The 15,209-nt window shown below is 39.8% G+C and overlaps 1 protein-coding gene across 5 annotated transcripts in view; it reads left to right on the top strand.

Moving 5' to 3' along the window:
• Positions 1-15,209, top strand: part of RUFY2 (RUN and FYVE domain containing 2) — a 47,112-nt gene that overhangs the window by 20,355 nt on the left and 11,548 nt on the right. For 4 of the 5 annotated variants that reach the window (XM_047762032.1, XM_047762036.1, XM_047762034.1 and 1 more), the window contains 5 exons: positions 651-818; positions 2,062-2,159; positions 4,625-4,744; positions 13,252-13,381; positions 14,107-14,201. In XM_047762032.1, the coding sequence (XP_047617988.1) occupies positions 651-818; positions 2,062-2,159; positions 4,625-4,744; positions 13,252-13,381; positions 14,107-14,201 (611 nt within the window). Of the gene's footprint in view, positions 1-650; positions 819-2,061; positions 2,160-4,581; positions 4,745-13,251; positions 13,382-14,106; positions 14,202-15,209 lie in introns of those variants that run through there. The other variant, XM_047762035.1, reaches the window with a different exon arrangement.

Here is a 15,209-nt window from a genome sequence, read left to right as displayed (position 1 = left end):
TAAAAATCTTTAAGAAATGAAAACCATGAAATAGGAATTGGGAATTATCTCTGGCCTTTACTTGTACAGACTACTTTGTTTCTTTGTTTAAAGAAAATACTGAGTTTAGCTTTTTTTTTTTTTTTTTTTTTTTTTTAGGGCTGCATGTGTGGCATTGTGGGTGTTCCCAGGCTAGGAGTTGAATTGGAGCTGCAGCTGCCAGCTTAAACCACAGCCACAGCCACAGCCACGCCGAATCCAAGCCATATCTGCGACCTACCTCACAGCTCATTGTGGTGCCAGATCCTTAACCCACTGAGTGAGGCCAGGGATTGAACCTGCATCTTCATGAATACTAGTCAGGTTTGTTACTGCTGAGCTACAGTGGGAACTCCAATACTGAGTTTTTGAGGCAGAAAATTACTTAATTCTTAAAACAATAGAATAGGGATGATTATCGGAATATGAAAAATGCTTTTATTTAACAAAATGTGCATTTGAAAATATTTAGAATGTTGTTATAGGGCCTAGTTAATTCCCTTTAGTGGGACTTAATAACTCAAAAGGAGTAGTCTGCATAGTGAGTAGAAACTCTTGGTCTCATTAACTGTTGTGTATCTGACTTTGACATCCTGAAGGGGTGTGCGAATTCAAGCTATGTTGAATTGCAGGATGTGGAGAATGAGCTAGCGGTACAAGTCAGTATGAAACATGAGATTGAACTTGCCATGAAGTTGTTAGAGAAAGATATCCATGAAAAACAAGATACTCTAATAGGCCTCCGACAACAGCTAGAGGAAGTTAAAGCAATTAACATAGAGATGTATCAAAAGTTGCAGGTAAGGAATGTTCTTTAATTTTTAGAATTTCTTGTTATGTAAATTGAAAATGAATATTTGTATGCAGGATTTGGTTTTTAAGAGATGAGCCTGTTTTTTTTCTTGACCAAAAATTGAACCCGCCGGGGATTGAACCCTCATCCTTTTGGATTCTAGTCGGATTCATTTCTGCTGTGCCACAACGGGAACTCCAGAACTTTACACAGTATAGACCAGAGAGAGATTTAATTTTGATGGAAATGTTTTACTACAATTATTACAAATTTTCTAATAAAGTGATATTGCTGGTAAGTAGACTTGTTCAAAAGCCCTTTACAATTTAACTTGAAAAATAGCATATTTTACAAGAGTTTATTCTGTCATCTTCTGAAAATATTGAAGGCTGAGCGTTTTTGTTTTTGTTTTTTGTCTTTTTGCCTTTCCTAGGGCCGCTCCTGCGGCATATGGAGATTCCCAGGCTAGGGGTCTAATCGGAGCTGTAGCCACTGGCCTATGCCAGAGCCACAGCAACGCGGGATCCGAGCTGCGTCTGCAACCTACACCACAGCTCACGGCAACGCCGGATCCTTAACCCACTGAGCAAGGGCAGGGATCGAACCCGCAACCTCATGGTTCCTAGTTGGATTTGTTAACCACTGCGCCACGACGGGAACTCCCTTGTTTTTTTCTTTTTTTTGCTGCATTAAACATTTTTAAAAAAATTTTATTTATTCATTTTAGGGCCGTATCTGTGGCATATGGAGGTTTGCAGCTGCCGGCCTATACCACAGCCACAGCAATGCCAGATCTGAGCCGAACTTGCAACCTATACCACAGACCATGGTAATGCTGGATCCTTAACCCACTGAGCCAGACCAGGTATCGAACCCGAATCCTTATGAATACTCGTCAGTTTCTTAACCTGCTGAGCTACAACGGGAACTCCCTGTTTACTACATTTTAAGTGAAGACTTAGGACACTACTGCTTTATATCTTAGGAGGTTTTTTGTTTATTTGTTTTTTGATCGTACCTCTGGCATTCAGAAGTTCCTGAACCAGAGATTGAACCCGCGCCACGGGCAGTGACAATGCCAAATCCTTAACCTAGTGAGCTACCAGGGAACTCCTATCCTAGACATATTTTAATCTACAAAAAACTGCTCATCTCAAAGCAATAATCCCATAGCAAAATGATATACAAAGCTTATAAATATTCAGGTTTAAAAATCAAAACCACTATGGCTTTTATGTTCTTCTAAATAGGGTTCTGAAGATGGTTTGAAAGAAAAAAATGAAATAATTGCCCGGCTAGAAGAAAAAACCAGTAAAATTACTGCAGCCATGAGGCAGCTGGAACAAAGGTACAGCATTTCCAGTCTTAGTTTCTTTTTTCCTTTCTTTACCCCCCCTCCCTTTTTCTTTATTCACTTCTGACACCTGCCACAAAAACCATTAGGAAAATTTAGATTGGACTTTTTTTTAAGCCCAGCAGAATTTTGCCTTTTTTGTTTCAGTTGTTGCATGGAATCAAGTTGCTTTATATTAGCCTGATTCATTTGTATTTGCCATTTTGTAGATTGTTTAAAAAGGCCTAATATGGGCAATTTCATGTGGATCAATCTGTTACATAAAATGAATACACAAATAAAACCTTTGAAAAAATGAAAAACAAAATCCATAGTGGAATTATCCTTATTGATTTCCATGCATATTGATTGTCATATCCTTTGTCATTCACCATCTCTTTATCCAAAATCAAGCTTTCTGAGTTGGCAGGCAGTTTAGTTGTGTTACTTTGAGCTAGGACCCTCAACCTAACCCAAGAAATAATTTTATTTAAATTGAATTGTTTTATATTGGCATTTTTCACTTTTATTGTTGGAAAGTGTAATGTATTTCCATTGACCTGTCATGTTGGTGTCAACATATGTCTTATCATTGCTTTCTTTGAATCTGCTTATGAGAAACATAACTATTAATGCTTTATTGACATGAATATTCTTTTATTGACATCCTCTTTCTTCTTTTTTCTTTTTTGTTTTCTTTGTCCCCATTTTTACATTTTGGACATTTTTATTACCTTTTCTGTCTTTGATTTCTGTCCATTCCATTATGAAGTGACAATGATTTGTTAACTCAAACTAGAACAATTGCAATGTCATTGGTAAAATGTGCCAGCAGTGACACTCAGGACCAGTACAAGCTGGTCAAAGATATATCTTTCTGAAAACCACTTGTATTTAAACAGACTAAGAGAGAATCAACAATTTTATAATATATTAAATAGAAAAAGAATTTATGTTGTTATGTATTCTAAAAGGGTATTAGGAACCCCGTGCACTTCTTGATCAGCTGCCGTGGTAATACACTGCCATAAAGCAGAGTGGGTGCACTTGGATTTCCAAAAACACATTCCTCAAACCTTGTGCACAAGGGCTGATTTGAGTATTGACCCTTTGGAGGTCAGGATTTTCAAATGCAGTTTTATCTTTTTAGCTACTTTTTGATGGAAAATATAAAAAATGTTTAAAAATAAGTTAACCTTTGGTTTTATAATATGTTGGCACAGATTTTTTTTCCCCATTGGCCCATACTTTGCCTAATAGCTCCTTGACTGATTTTTTCATACATTTTAAAATAGTTTATAACCCACATTGGCCGTCATCTTGTGCTTTGAGCTCCTTGATTTTCCAGTTCCTCTTAGCCCTCTTCTATGATAGCACAACTTCAAGGCCTACCTCACTCTTGACTTTTATTTTCATTTCTGTAACCTTAGAGAAAAGCTTGGGTCTCCCATATCCCCATCTTAATATTTTTAATTTAAATTTAGATTTGGAGGTAACTTACATGTTACTACTCTCTTTTCCTTGGAAGTAGCACTTACACTTGTGAAATATGTGAGAGTTGCCCCCTTGGTGTGGTTTTCAGGAAAAAAAGAAGAGGTAGATTTTTTTGGTTAGTTGAACAGAAATTTTTCTTATGCTTCCTTACAAGGACTTAATATCCCTTGAATACTTGGGAGTTATTTTCTTAAAAAAGTAGTGAAATTAAATCTAAGAAATCCTAGATGGCCGTAGGAGGCAGGGAGTGGAGTTAAGCACAGGCAGAAGCAATGACTTACAAATAAAAGCAGGAAAAAAAGAAATTCACATTTTAAGCTAAATTAAAAAATTCAATTATGAGGAACAAAAGTGATCTCTAGAGGATGTGGCCACCTAATACTAAATTCTTTTGAATCTTAAAACACACACAAACACACACACACACACACACACACAAACACAGAGAGCTTTGGCATAATTTAGTAAATGCATAAAGATTCTATAGGGAAGACTTGGCTGTGATTTGAAATAATTGCAGGTCTTTGCTCTTGGCCTTGTAGCACACTTGATTCCTGGCATACACACCATAGCATACTATATAACAATGTGGCTTCTTCACATAGCGTAGACATAAGTGCTAAGTTTTTCATTATTTTGTAAAAAGGCAGCGACGCACGTATTATGCTTTGAAAGTTGATTCATCGTGCTTTACATAAGTGGTAAAGGCTGTATTGCTTTGCATTGTTAATTACGAACAAGAAATAAAGCAAATTTGAAGATAGTAGTCTGGGCATATTATGTATTATATTGGAAAAAAAAAATCACAGAACAAGTTCTAGACATTGTGTGGCTCTTTCACGTTTGAGTTTGTGAGTTTTTCCCCAAACTTTGTTTTCATTTAGAAATGTTTCTATTTCCCCATTTTTCTTTTATTTGTCTTCTTCACCCTTTTACACCCTAGTTCTAGCCTCAGTTTTACCCAAAGTTGATTTGAATTACACCAGATTGCAGCAAGCAGAGAAGGCGCAAATGGACACTGAAGATGAGGACAAGAAATGCCTGCAAGAATGTCAGAGTAAATTCGACAGTCTCCAGAAACAAATCTCCCAAAAGGAGAAACAGCTGTGAGTATTTTACTCATGGAAACGAATACTTACATTAACATAATTTCCTCTTCCCCTCCTTTTTTGCACATAATGGTGGAAAACCTATTATTTTCATTTATTTAGTAATGCTGGCTAGATTGTGGGGTTCTCCTTCAAAGAAAAAAAAACCTAGAAAACATAATTGTAATAAAACTTATGATTTTGCTCCTTTTATTGTTTATAGAGTACTTTCAGCTATCTTGCTGTCATCTGGCACAAGAGGAGTTTTATTCTTTTTTTTTTTCTTTCAATTACAAAAATGTTTTTCTTGGAGTTCCTGTTGTGGCTTAGGGGTAACGAACCTGACTAGTATCCATGAGGATGCGCATTCTATCCCTGGCCGCACTCAGTGGGTTAAGGATCCGGCGTTGCTGTGAGCTGTAGTGTAGGTGGCAGATGTGGCTTGGATCTGGTGTTGCCTTAGCTATGCTGCAGGTCATAGCTGTGACTCAGATTCAAACCCTGGCCTGGGAATTTCCATATGCTATGGATTTGGCCCTTAAAAAAAAAAAATTCTTTTTTTTTCCTTCGTTATCAGCTGCACCCATGGCATATGGAAATCATATGAAACCACAGCATAAGGATCACGGCAATGCCAGATCCTTAACCTACTGTGCCAGGCTGGGGGTCAAATCTGCAGCTCAGCTGAGCCTCTGCATTTGGATCCTTAACCCATGGTGCCACAGTGGGAATGCCTTATTTATTTATTTTTTTGCTTTTTAGGGCCACATCTGGGGCATATGGAAGTTCCCAGGCTAGGGGTCCAAGTGGAGCTACAGCTGCCAGCCTACACCACAGTCACAGCAACTCAGCATCAGAGCCACATCCGCGACCTACTCCACAGCTCACGGCAATGCTGGATCCCTGACCCACTAAGCAAGGCCAGGGATCAAACCTGCATCCTCATGGATACTAGTTGGATTTGTTTCTGCTGAGCCACGATGGACTCCTATTTTTAATTTTTATTTTATTTATTTATTTTTATTTATTTATTTTTATTTTTTGTCTTTTTGCCATTTCTTGGGCCGTTCCCGCGGCATATGGACATTCCCAGGCTAGAGGTCGAATCGGAGCTACAGCTGCTGGCTCATGCCACAGCCATAGCAACATCAGATCCAAGCCACTTCTGTAACCTACACCACAGCTCATGGCAACGCCAGATCATTAACCCACTGAGTGAGGCCAGGGATTGAACCTGCAACCTCATGGTTCCTAGTCGGATTCATTTCCACTGCACCATGGTGGAAACTCCTGTATCATTATATTTGAAGTAAGTTTCTTGTAGTGCATGTTTTTTATCCATTCTGCCAATCTCTTTTAATGGTATATTTATTAGCCCATTTATATTTAATGTTGTTTTTGTTTGTTTGTTTTGGCTGTGGTGTGCAGTGGCTTAATGTGGAATCTCAGTTCTCATACCAGAGACTGAGCCTGGGCCACAGTGGTGAAAGCACCAAATCCTAACCACTAGACCACCAAGAAACTCCCTACATTTAGTGTGATTGTTGATATTTTAAAGCTTAAACCTGCTATTTTATCATGTGTTTTGTTTTTTTATTTTCATTCTTCCAATTGGTTTTCCCTGCCTTCTCATAGGTTATTTGAATATTATTTAGAATTCCTTTTTGATTTATCTATATTATTTTTCAGTGTATCTCTTTGTATAGATTTTTTAAGGGTTTGCTCTAGACATCGTATTAGATATTTGCAACTTTCCAGCATTGGTATCAACAATTTACTACTTTGAGGGCAGTGTGGAAGCCTTATCTCTACTTAGTTCTTTTTACTCTCTCATTTTTACAGTATAATTTGCTTAAATATTTCTTCTATGTAACATTGAGAACCACTTCAGACATTGTTGTAGTTTGTGCTTCAACCATTAAAGATAATTTAGTGAACTCTCTATTGTTTTTTCTTTATTCCTGATGCTCCAAGTTTCCTTCTTTGTGTCTGAATATCTTATTTAGCCATCCTTTTAGGTTTGGTCTGTTGGCAACAAATTCCCTTAGTTTTCTTTCATATGAGAAGGTCTTGATTTTACCTTTATTTCTGAAGGATATTTACAGAGTATCCTGAGAATTCTGAGTTGATGGTTCTTTTTCAGCATTTGCAAAGTATTGTGTTACTTTCTTTTGGTCTAAATAGTTTCTAATGAAAAGTAGACTGTCATTTGAATTATTGTTTCTATATTTACCCTCAAGATTCTTTCTTTGTATTTATTCTATTTGGGCTTTGGTCAGCTTCTTGATTTTTAGGCTTATCTTTGCCAAATCAGAAGATTTTCAGCCATTATTTCTTCAGATATTTTTTTCAACTCCACTTGCTTTCTCTTCTCCTTCTGAGATTCTGAGATCATGAATGTTAGATCCTTTTTTAATAGTCCCACAGGACACTAACACTTTCGACTTTTTTTTTCAGTATATATTCTTCCTGTTTAGATTGGGTTATCTCTGTCATGAAGTTCATTTGTTCTTTCCTCATCATCTTCATTCTCCTATTGAGCACATTCAGTGAGATTATTATATTTTTCAGTACCAAGATTTCTCTTTGACTCTTCCTTCCTCCCTCCCTTTCAAAACGTTCTTTCCTTCCCAAACTTCCTATCCATTAATTTCTTTCAAGCATATTCTTAATTGGTCGTGGGAACATTTTTATGATGGCTGCTTTAAAATTCTTGTCACCGGAGTTCCCATCTGGCTCAGTGGTTAACGAATCCAACTAGGAACCATGAAGTTGCAGGTTCGATCCCTGGCCTTGCTCAGTGGGTTAAGGATCCTGCGTTGCTGTAAGCTGTGGTGTAGGTCACAGACACAGCTCGGATCCCGAGTTGCTGTGGCTCTGGTGTAGGCCGGCGGCTGCAGCTCCAATTAGACCCCTAGTCTAGGAACCTCCATATGCTGCAGGAGCGGCCCAAGAAATGGCAAAAAGACCAAAAATAAATAAATAAATAATAAAATAAAATAAAATAAAATTCTTGTCACTTGGAAGTTCCTGTTGTGGCTCAGCAGTATCAAATCTAACTAGTATCCATGAGGACTTGGGTTCGATCCCTGGCCTCTCTCAGTGGGTGTGGCCCTAAAAAGCCAAAAATAAATAAATAAATAAATAATTCTTGTCACTTAATTCCAGCATCTGGCATTATCTCACGTGTTGTCATCTGTTGTTTTTTCTCATCCAAGTTGAGATTTTTCCTGGGTCTTGGTATGACAGGTATTCTTCGATTTCATTTTGGACATTTTGGGAATTATGAGATTGCACCTTACTTATATCTTATGTTTCAGCAGTCCTCCACTGAAACCACATCATCAGGGGAACATGGACACTGACCCTTCCTTCATACCAAGTAGGGATAGAAACCCAGGACCATTCTGGATGGAATGGAGAAGGGTGCCTAACTGATGGGCAAGGATTGAAATCTGTGCTTTCTACTCAGTGTCCACTGACACTGTGGAAAGGGAGAGTGGTGTCTTGTTCCCATCAAGTGGGAATGGAAGTCCAGGCTTCCCCCTTGGTCTCTGCTGACACTGGTCTGTAGGGGAGTAGAAGAGTTACCTCATTAACACAGACAGTAGTAAAAATCTAGGCTCTGCCCTTGACCCCTGTTGACACTGTGGGAAGGATGAGAAATGCCTTTTTAGTGATGAATGAGGGTATAAGTCCAGGCTCTCCATTCTACTTTGACTAACACTATTGGGGTGGATGGAGAGAGACACCTCATTACTGCTGGGTGGTGGTAAAAGCCCACGCTCCCCACTTGGCTTACTCTGACCCCACCCAGTGGGGATGGGAGGGATACTCCTTATTGCCAGGTGAATGAAGGAATCTAGGCCCCCCTACGTGGCTTTTGCAGGCAGTGGTTGCAGGGGGAGGCATGGTTTTTTCATTCGGTGTTTTATTGGAATAGGGCATTTCTTCTTGAAAAGGTTTATGTCATGCAAGGCTGCCTCTTCTTTTCTTGGGGTTTTTTTTTTTTTTTGGTCTTTTTCCCATTTCTTGGGCCGCTCCCGCAGCATATGGAGGTCTAATCGGAGATGTAGCCCCCGGCCTACACCAGAGCCACAGCAACTCGGGATCCGAGCCGCGTCTGCGACCTACACCACAGCTCACGGCAACGCCGGATTGTTAACCCGCTGAGCAAGGGCAGGGATTGAACCCTCAACCTCATGGTTCCTAGTCGGATTCGTTAACCACTGCGCCATGATGAGAATTCCTCTTGGGGCTTTTTTTGTCTGTGCCCATTGCTGTTTATGGGTTGTGGGCTGCTTCTACACCCAGTCTGAGCTGTGTTGGCAGCAAAAAGAAGACCCAGGGAATTGATTACCATGTTATTCCTTGAATATTGGAGTTTCTTCTCTCCCCCTTTCAGAATATTCTTATGTTTGTTTATATGTAATGTCTAGGGTCTTTAACTGTACTTAGGAGGGATAGGTAGAAATGTGTTTACTTCATCTTATCCAGAACCAGAATTAAGTTCCTTTTATATTTACCACAAAAATAACATTTTGAGAAACTGGTGTATAGAATAAGTCATTAGGCCAGGGAATATTACTTTGGTTGGAAACTTGCATCATTTGTACATTGTGAAACTAACCTCCTTCCACCCCAGCCCACCTAAAAATACTATACTCAGCAAACATTTTCTCTTAATTTTAAGGCTTTCACAAAAGCACTTTCAGGAATCCCTTGTCAACAAAAATCACAAGGAACATTTAGGTCAACAAGTTTATTAATGATGCCAAGGGTTTTGTTATTTAAGTCCCTGGGACTTGACAGTTGGAGAAAAAAACATGGAAAGCAAGACTGGGACACTTTGCTAGTCAATAGAATACAGTCTTGAAACTTGAGTACTCTGTGTTACTGAATCACTTTACTGGAGTTTGACAGAAGTGTAGGTAAGACAGATCTGATGTTTATTCTATAGCGATGCAGCTCTTTTTTTTTTGTCTTTTGTCTTTTTTGTCGTTGTTGTTGTTGTTGTTGCTATTTCTTGGGCCGCTCCCGCAGCATATGGAGGTTCCCAGGCTAGGGGTTGAATCGGAGCTGTAGCCACCGGCCTATGCCAGAGCCACAGCAACGCGGGATCCGAGCCGCATCTGCAACCTACACCACAGCTCACGGCAACACCGGATCGTTAACCCACTGCGCAAGGGCAGGGACCGAACCCGCAACCTCATGGTTCCTAGTCGGATTCGTTAACCACTGCGCCACGATGGGAACTCCAATGCAGCTCTTTGATCCCTGCCCAAAAATGACCCAAATAATGCTTCAGGGACCTGGCCCTTATGTATAGGGCTAATCTGCGTAATAGGACTTGGGTCTCCCTGCAGAGAGAAGATGTTTGTCCCTTTTAGTTTCATCTCTCATTTGGTGCCATTTTGGTGGAACATAAACATGTTAACAATTTGGAGAATTGGGGGATCCCTAATGGCTCAGAAAAGTTGGAACTGTATTTATAGAAATAGGCATTTGGACTTTGTCCAGAAAAAACATATTCAATTCCATTTTTCCCCTAAAATAGAAATAACTATTTTTGGTTTCTGATTTTGAAAGTACTATGTTCTGTTGCCCAAATGTAAGGAAGTATGGAAGAAAGTGAAGAAAAAAATTGAATATAGGGAGTTCCCGCCATGGCTCAGCGGTTAACGAATCCGACTAGGAACCATGAGGTTGCGGGTTCGATCCCTGGCCTTGCTCAGTGGGTTAGCGATCCGTCATTGCCATGAGCTGTGGTGTAGGTCGCAGACGCAGCTCGGATCTGGCGTTGCTGTGGCTCTGGCATAGGCCGGGGGCTACAGCTCCTGATTCGACCCCTAGCCTGGGAACCTTCATATGCCGTGGGAGCGGCCCAAAGAAATAGCAAAAAGACAAAAAAAAAATTGAATATAATATTTTTTTTTTTTGGAGCTCATCCACAGCATATAGAAGTTCCAGGGCCAGGAATCCAGCCTGCACCACAGTAGTGCCCTGGGTGCTACAGTGTCACTACCAGATGCCTACCCTGCTGCATCACATGGGAACTCCTTACATTTTTATATATTTTATATTTTCATATTTTTGCCTTTATGCTTTCTGCCTTTGGTGGTCAACATGTATTGTGACAATAACATTTTTTAATTAAAAAAAATTTTTTTTTGGCTACATCCACTGCATGTGGAAATTCCTGGGCTGGGAATTGAACCAGCACCATAGCAGTAACCAGAGCCACTGCAGTGACAATGCTGGATCCTTAACTCGCTGCACAACAGGGGAAGTCCTGTTCTAACAATATATTTAAAATAACTTAAAAATTTTTTTCCTGGAGTTCCCGTCGTGGCGCAGTGGTTAATGAATCCGACTAGGAACCATGAGGTTGCGGGTTTGGTCCCTGCCCTTGCTCAGTGGGTTGGGGATCCGGCGTTGCCATGAGCTGTGGTGTAGGTTGCAGATGCGGCTCGGATCCCGCGTTGCTGTGGTTCTGGCGTAGGCCAGTGGCTACAGCTTAGATTCGACCCCTAGCCTGGGAACCTCCATATGCTGTGGGAGTGGCCCAAAGAAATAGCAAAAAAAAAAAAAAAGAAAGAAAAAAAAATTTTTTTTCCTTTGCTTTTTTGACTCAGTTTTTTTCTTTTTTTCTTTTTCTTCTTTTTTGTCTTTTTGCCATTTCTTGGGCAACTCCTTTGGCATATGGAGGTTCCCAGGCTAGGGGTCGAATCTAAGCTGTAGCTGCTGGCCTATGCCAGAGCCACAGCAACACGGGATCCGAGCCGAGTCTGCAACCTACACCACAGCTCACGGCAACGGCAGATCCTTAACCCACTGAGCAAGGCCAGGGATCGAACCCTCAACCTCATGGTTCCTAGTTGGATTCGCTAACCACTGAGCCATGACGGGAACTCCTCAGTTTTTTTCTGATTGTTCATGATGAGGCCACTCAACTAAAGGACTCTGTACTTAGTTTTATTTAGTGTTAGTAACATATACCTGTCCTTCTGTACCTTTTTTAAATTTGTGGTGAAATAGTGTTTTTCAACAGTTTGTAAATTCCATTTTGATGTATCTTGTCTCTTCAACTTGAATTGTAAGGTCTAAAATTTACTTGACTTGAAGAAAAATAATTTGGCCGTAGATGGAAATGCTAACTCTATATGAGGAAACAAAAATAATCATAATTTTAACACAAAAAATTAAAATAATGTAATACTCTGATATTCTCAATATTATGACATTACAATTAAAATGTAAAGTATTAGAAACTATAGCACTATTAGTATATGCCTCACCTGCTGCATCTACTTATGAACAATAATTAAAATTGTGAGGCTTTTTTTGCTTTTTTTTAGGGCTGTACCCACAGCATATAGAGGTTCCCAGGCTAGGGGGGTCTAATCAGGGCTACAGCTGCCGGCCTACGCCAGAGCCACAGCAGTGTGGGAAACGAGCTGCATCTGTGACTTACACCACAGCTCATGGTAACGCTGGATTCTTAACTCCCTGAGTGAGGCCAGGGATTGAACCTGCAACCTCATGGTTCTTAGTCGGATTCGTTTCTGCTGCACCACGATGGGAACTCCTAATTAAAATTGTTTTGGGGTGTTTTCCTCAAATGTAAGAATTTGTTTTTCCAGCTAGCACCTGATGTTTGAATGATGAAGTAGTGCTTTCAAATGTGAACTGACATTTTCCTGCAGTGTGGATTTTCCTCTAGTGTCTCCTTGGTTTCAGATCTGTGCTGTAATAGGTCCTCTTCCAACAGTAATCTGCAAAGTAGCACTTGGCACCAAGGGCTGGTACTTCTCTTACAGATGTTGAATTGATTTGTGGTTGCTACAATTTTTGTATCAAAACAATATTTTTCATTTGTTTGTTGTAAAAATTTTCCCATAGCACAGGACATGTAAATAATTAAAGCCCCACATATCTCTCCTTGGTTCCATTCCTAAGATGTAACCGGTCTCAATAGTATGGTGTGCCCTTCCAGGCACTTTCCATCTTTATACAGCATTTATGTGTACAGAATTAATAAATGACAGATTATTGTTTAGCAAGGGGTTTTTGTGATTGACAGATTAACTAAGACTTTGAGATCTGAAAACTCTGTGGTTCTGAACTTGCTTTCTTTTTTTTTTGTCTTTTTATGGCTGCACCCAAAGCATTTGGAGTTTTCCAGGCTAGGGGTTGAATTGGAGTTGTAGCCACAGCAGTGCTGGATCCGAGCCTCGTCTGTGACCTATACCAAGCTCACGGCAACATTGGATCCTTAACCCACTGAGTGAAGCCAGGGATCGAACCTGTGTCCTCATGGATGCTAGTCAGATTCATTTCCACTGAGCCACAATGGGAACTCCCTGAACTTGATTTCTAAAACATACTTGCAAAAGAAAATACCTAGAGAAATGCATTACAAAAGTGAAAGTGAAAGTAATCAAACAGAAGCTCTTATTAAAGAGTATGTACAACTGTTCTATGAGAAATAGCACTGAGTTTCTCTGTGTTATTTGTCATTCAAGGGTGCAGCTGGAAACCGATCTGAAGATTGAGAAGGAATGGAGGCAGACTTTGCAGGAAGACCTTCAAAAGGAAAAAGACACCTTATCTCATCTTAGAAATGAGACCCAACAAATCATTAGTCTTAAAAAAGTAAATAATGGTGGTAAACTTTAAAAATTCTATCTCGATGAAAGTTATTTAAAAAGAGAATCAAATCATAATTACAGGAGTTCTCCTGTGGCACAGTGGGTTAAGGATCCAGCATTGTCACTGCAGTGGCTCGGGTCCCTGCTGTGGCGTGGGTTCAGTCCATGGCCTGGGAACTTTCACATGCTGTAGGTACAGCCAAAAAAAATCATAATTTATATTTATACCAAGGAAACAGAGTACCCTGGTTGTCTTTAAAAATATCAGTAAAGATGGAGTTCCCGTCGAGGCTCCACAGTCAACAAACCCAACTAGCATCCATGAGGATGCGGGTTCGATCCTGGACCTTGCTCAGTGGGTTAAGGGTCCGGCGTTGCTGTGAGCTCTGGTGTAGGTTGCAGACATGGCTCGGATCTCGAGTTGCTGTGTCTGTGGTGTAGGCCGGAGGCTACAGCTCAGATTGGACCCCTAGCCTGGGAACCTCCATATGCCATGGGTGCAGACCTAAAAAGACAAAAAAAGACCAAAAAAAAAAAAAGAAAATCAGGAGGTTAAATGAATGGAAACTAGTTGGTAGTTGATAGAACAGCAATGAAGGATCTTTGGACATACAGTTCTTTTATTCATATAAAGTCAATGGATATAGGTTCCTATCCTTTAATTGTATGAATTCAATATGGAGTTTGTTTCTTTTAAATTGCATTTTTTTGTCTTTTACTATTTTGAAGGAGTTCCTTAACCTCCAGGATGAAAATCAGCAGTTGAAAAAAATATATCATGAACAGGAGCAAGCTCTTCAAGAACTTGGCAACAAACTTAGCGAGTAATTTCTCTTTTTTTCCTTCAGTTAATTAGTCATTGACTTTTATAAAGGTATAAGTGTGCCAAACCAAGTAGGCAGAAAAGTTGAAATATAGAAAAGAAAGGAGTTCCTATTGTGACTCAGTGGAAGCAAACCTGACTAGTATCCATGAGGATTTTGGTTCGATCCCTGGCCTCAGTCAGTGGCTTAAGAATCCAGTATTGGGGGAAAAATGTAATTGTAATGTATACATGTAAGGATAACCTGACCCCCTTGCTGTACAGTGGGAAAATAAAAAAAAATAAAAAATAAAAAAATAATAAAAAAGAAGAATGGTAATAAAAAAAAAAAAAAAAGAATCCGGTATTGCCATGAGCTGTGGTGTAGTTGCAGGTGCAGCTCAGATCTGGCATTGTGGCTGTGGTGTAGGCTGGCAGCTGTGACTCTGATTGGACTCCTAGCCTGGGAACTTACATATGCCAAAAGTGCAGCCCTAAAAAAAAAAAAAGAAAAAAGAAAAGAGAGATATGAGCTATTAAAAACATAACTAGGGAGTTTCCTGGTGGCACAGCAGGTTAAGGATCCAGCATTGTCACTGCTGTGGCTTGAGTTGCTACTGTGGCGTGAGCTCGATCCCTAGCCCAGAAACTCGTGCATGCCGCTGAGGCGGCCAAAAACACCTCTCAAAAAACAAACGAAACCAAACAAAAACTTTAAAGATTAACAAATAAGGCTGTGGATTGCGGAGATTTTGTTACAAGTTATATTCTCAATAGGTCTTAGTCCTAAATGTTTTCCAGTAGATGAAATCTAAGACTTGTTTTATTTCTTGTTTTATTTGATTCTTCAAATCAGAGAATTCAGAAGTTCATTTAATATATTTTTCTCAGAACAAAACTCATATTTTCAAAACATCTGGAGAGATCTTTTTCAGACTGTTCTGAGAAGGAGCCTGTATTGTGAAAAGTACAGGGTGTTTTATGGGATTGAGGCTCAACCTCATACCCCAATGGTTGGTTCCATTGAAGT

This window comes from Phacochoerus africanus, chromosome 15 (genome assembly GCF_016906955.1).
Source record: "Phacochoerus africanus isolate WHEZ1 chromosome 15, ROS_Pafr_v1, whole genome shotgun sequence".
Lineage (NCBI taxonomy): Eukaryota > Metazoa > Chordata > Mammalia > Artiodactyla > Suidae > Phacochoerus > Phacochoerus africanus.
Note: the sequence above shows the minus strand (reverse complement) of the source record. Positions and strands in the feature narration are given on the sequence as shown.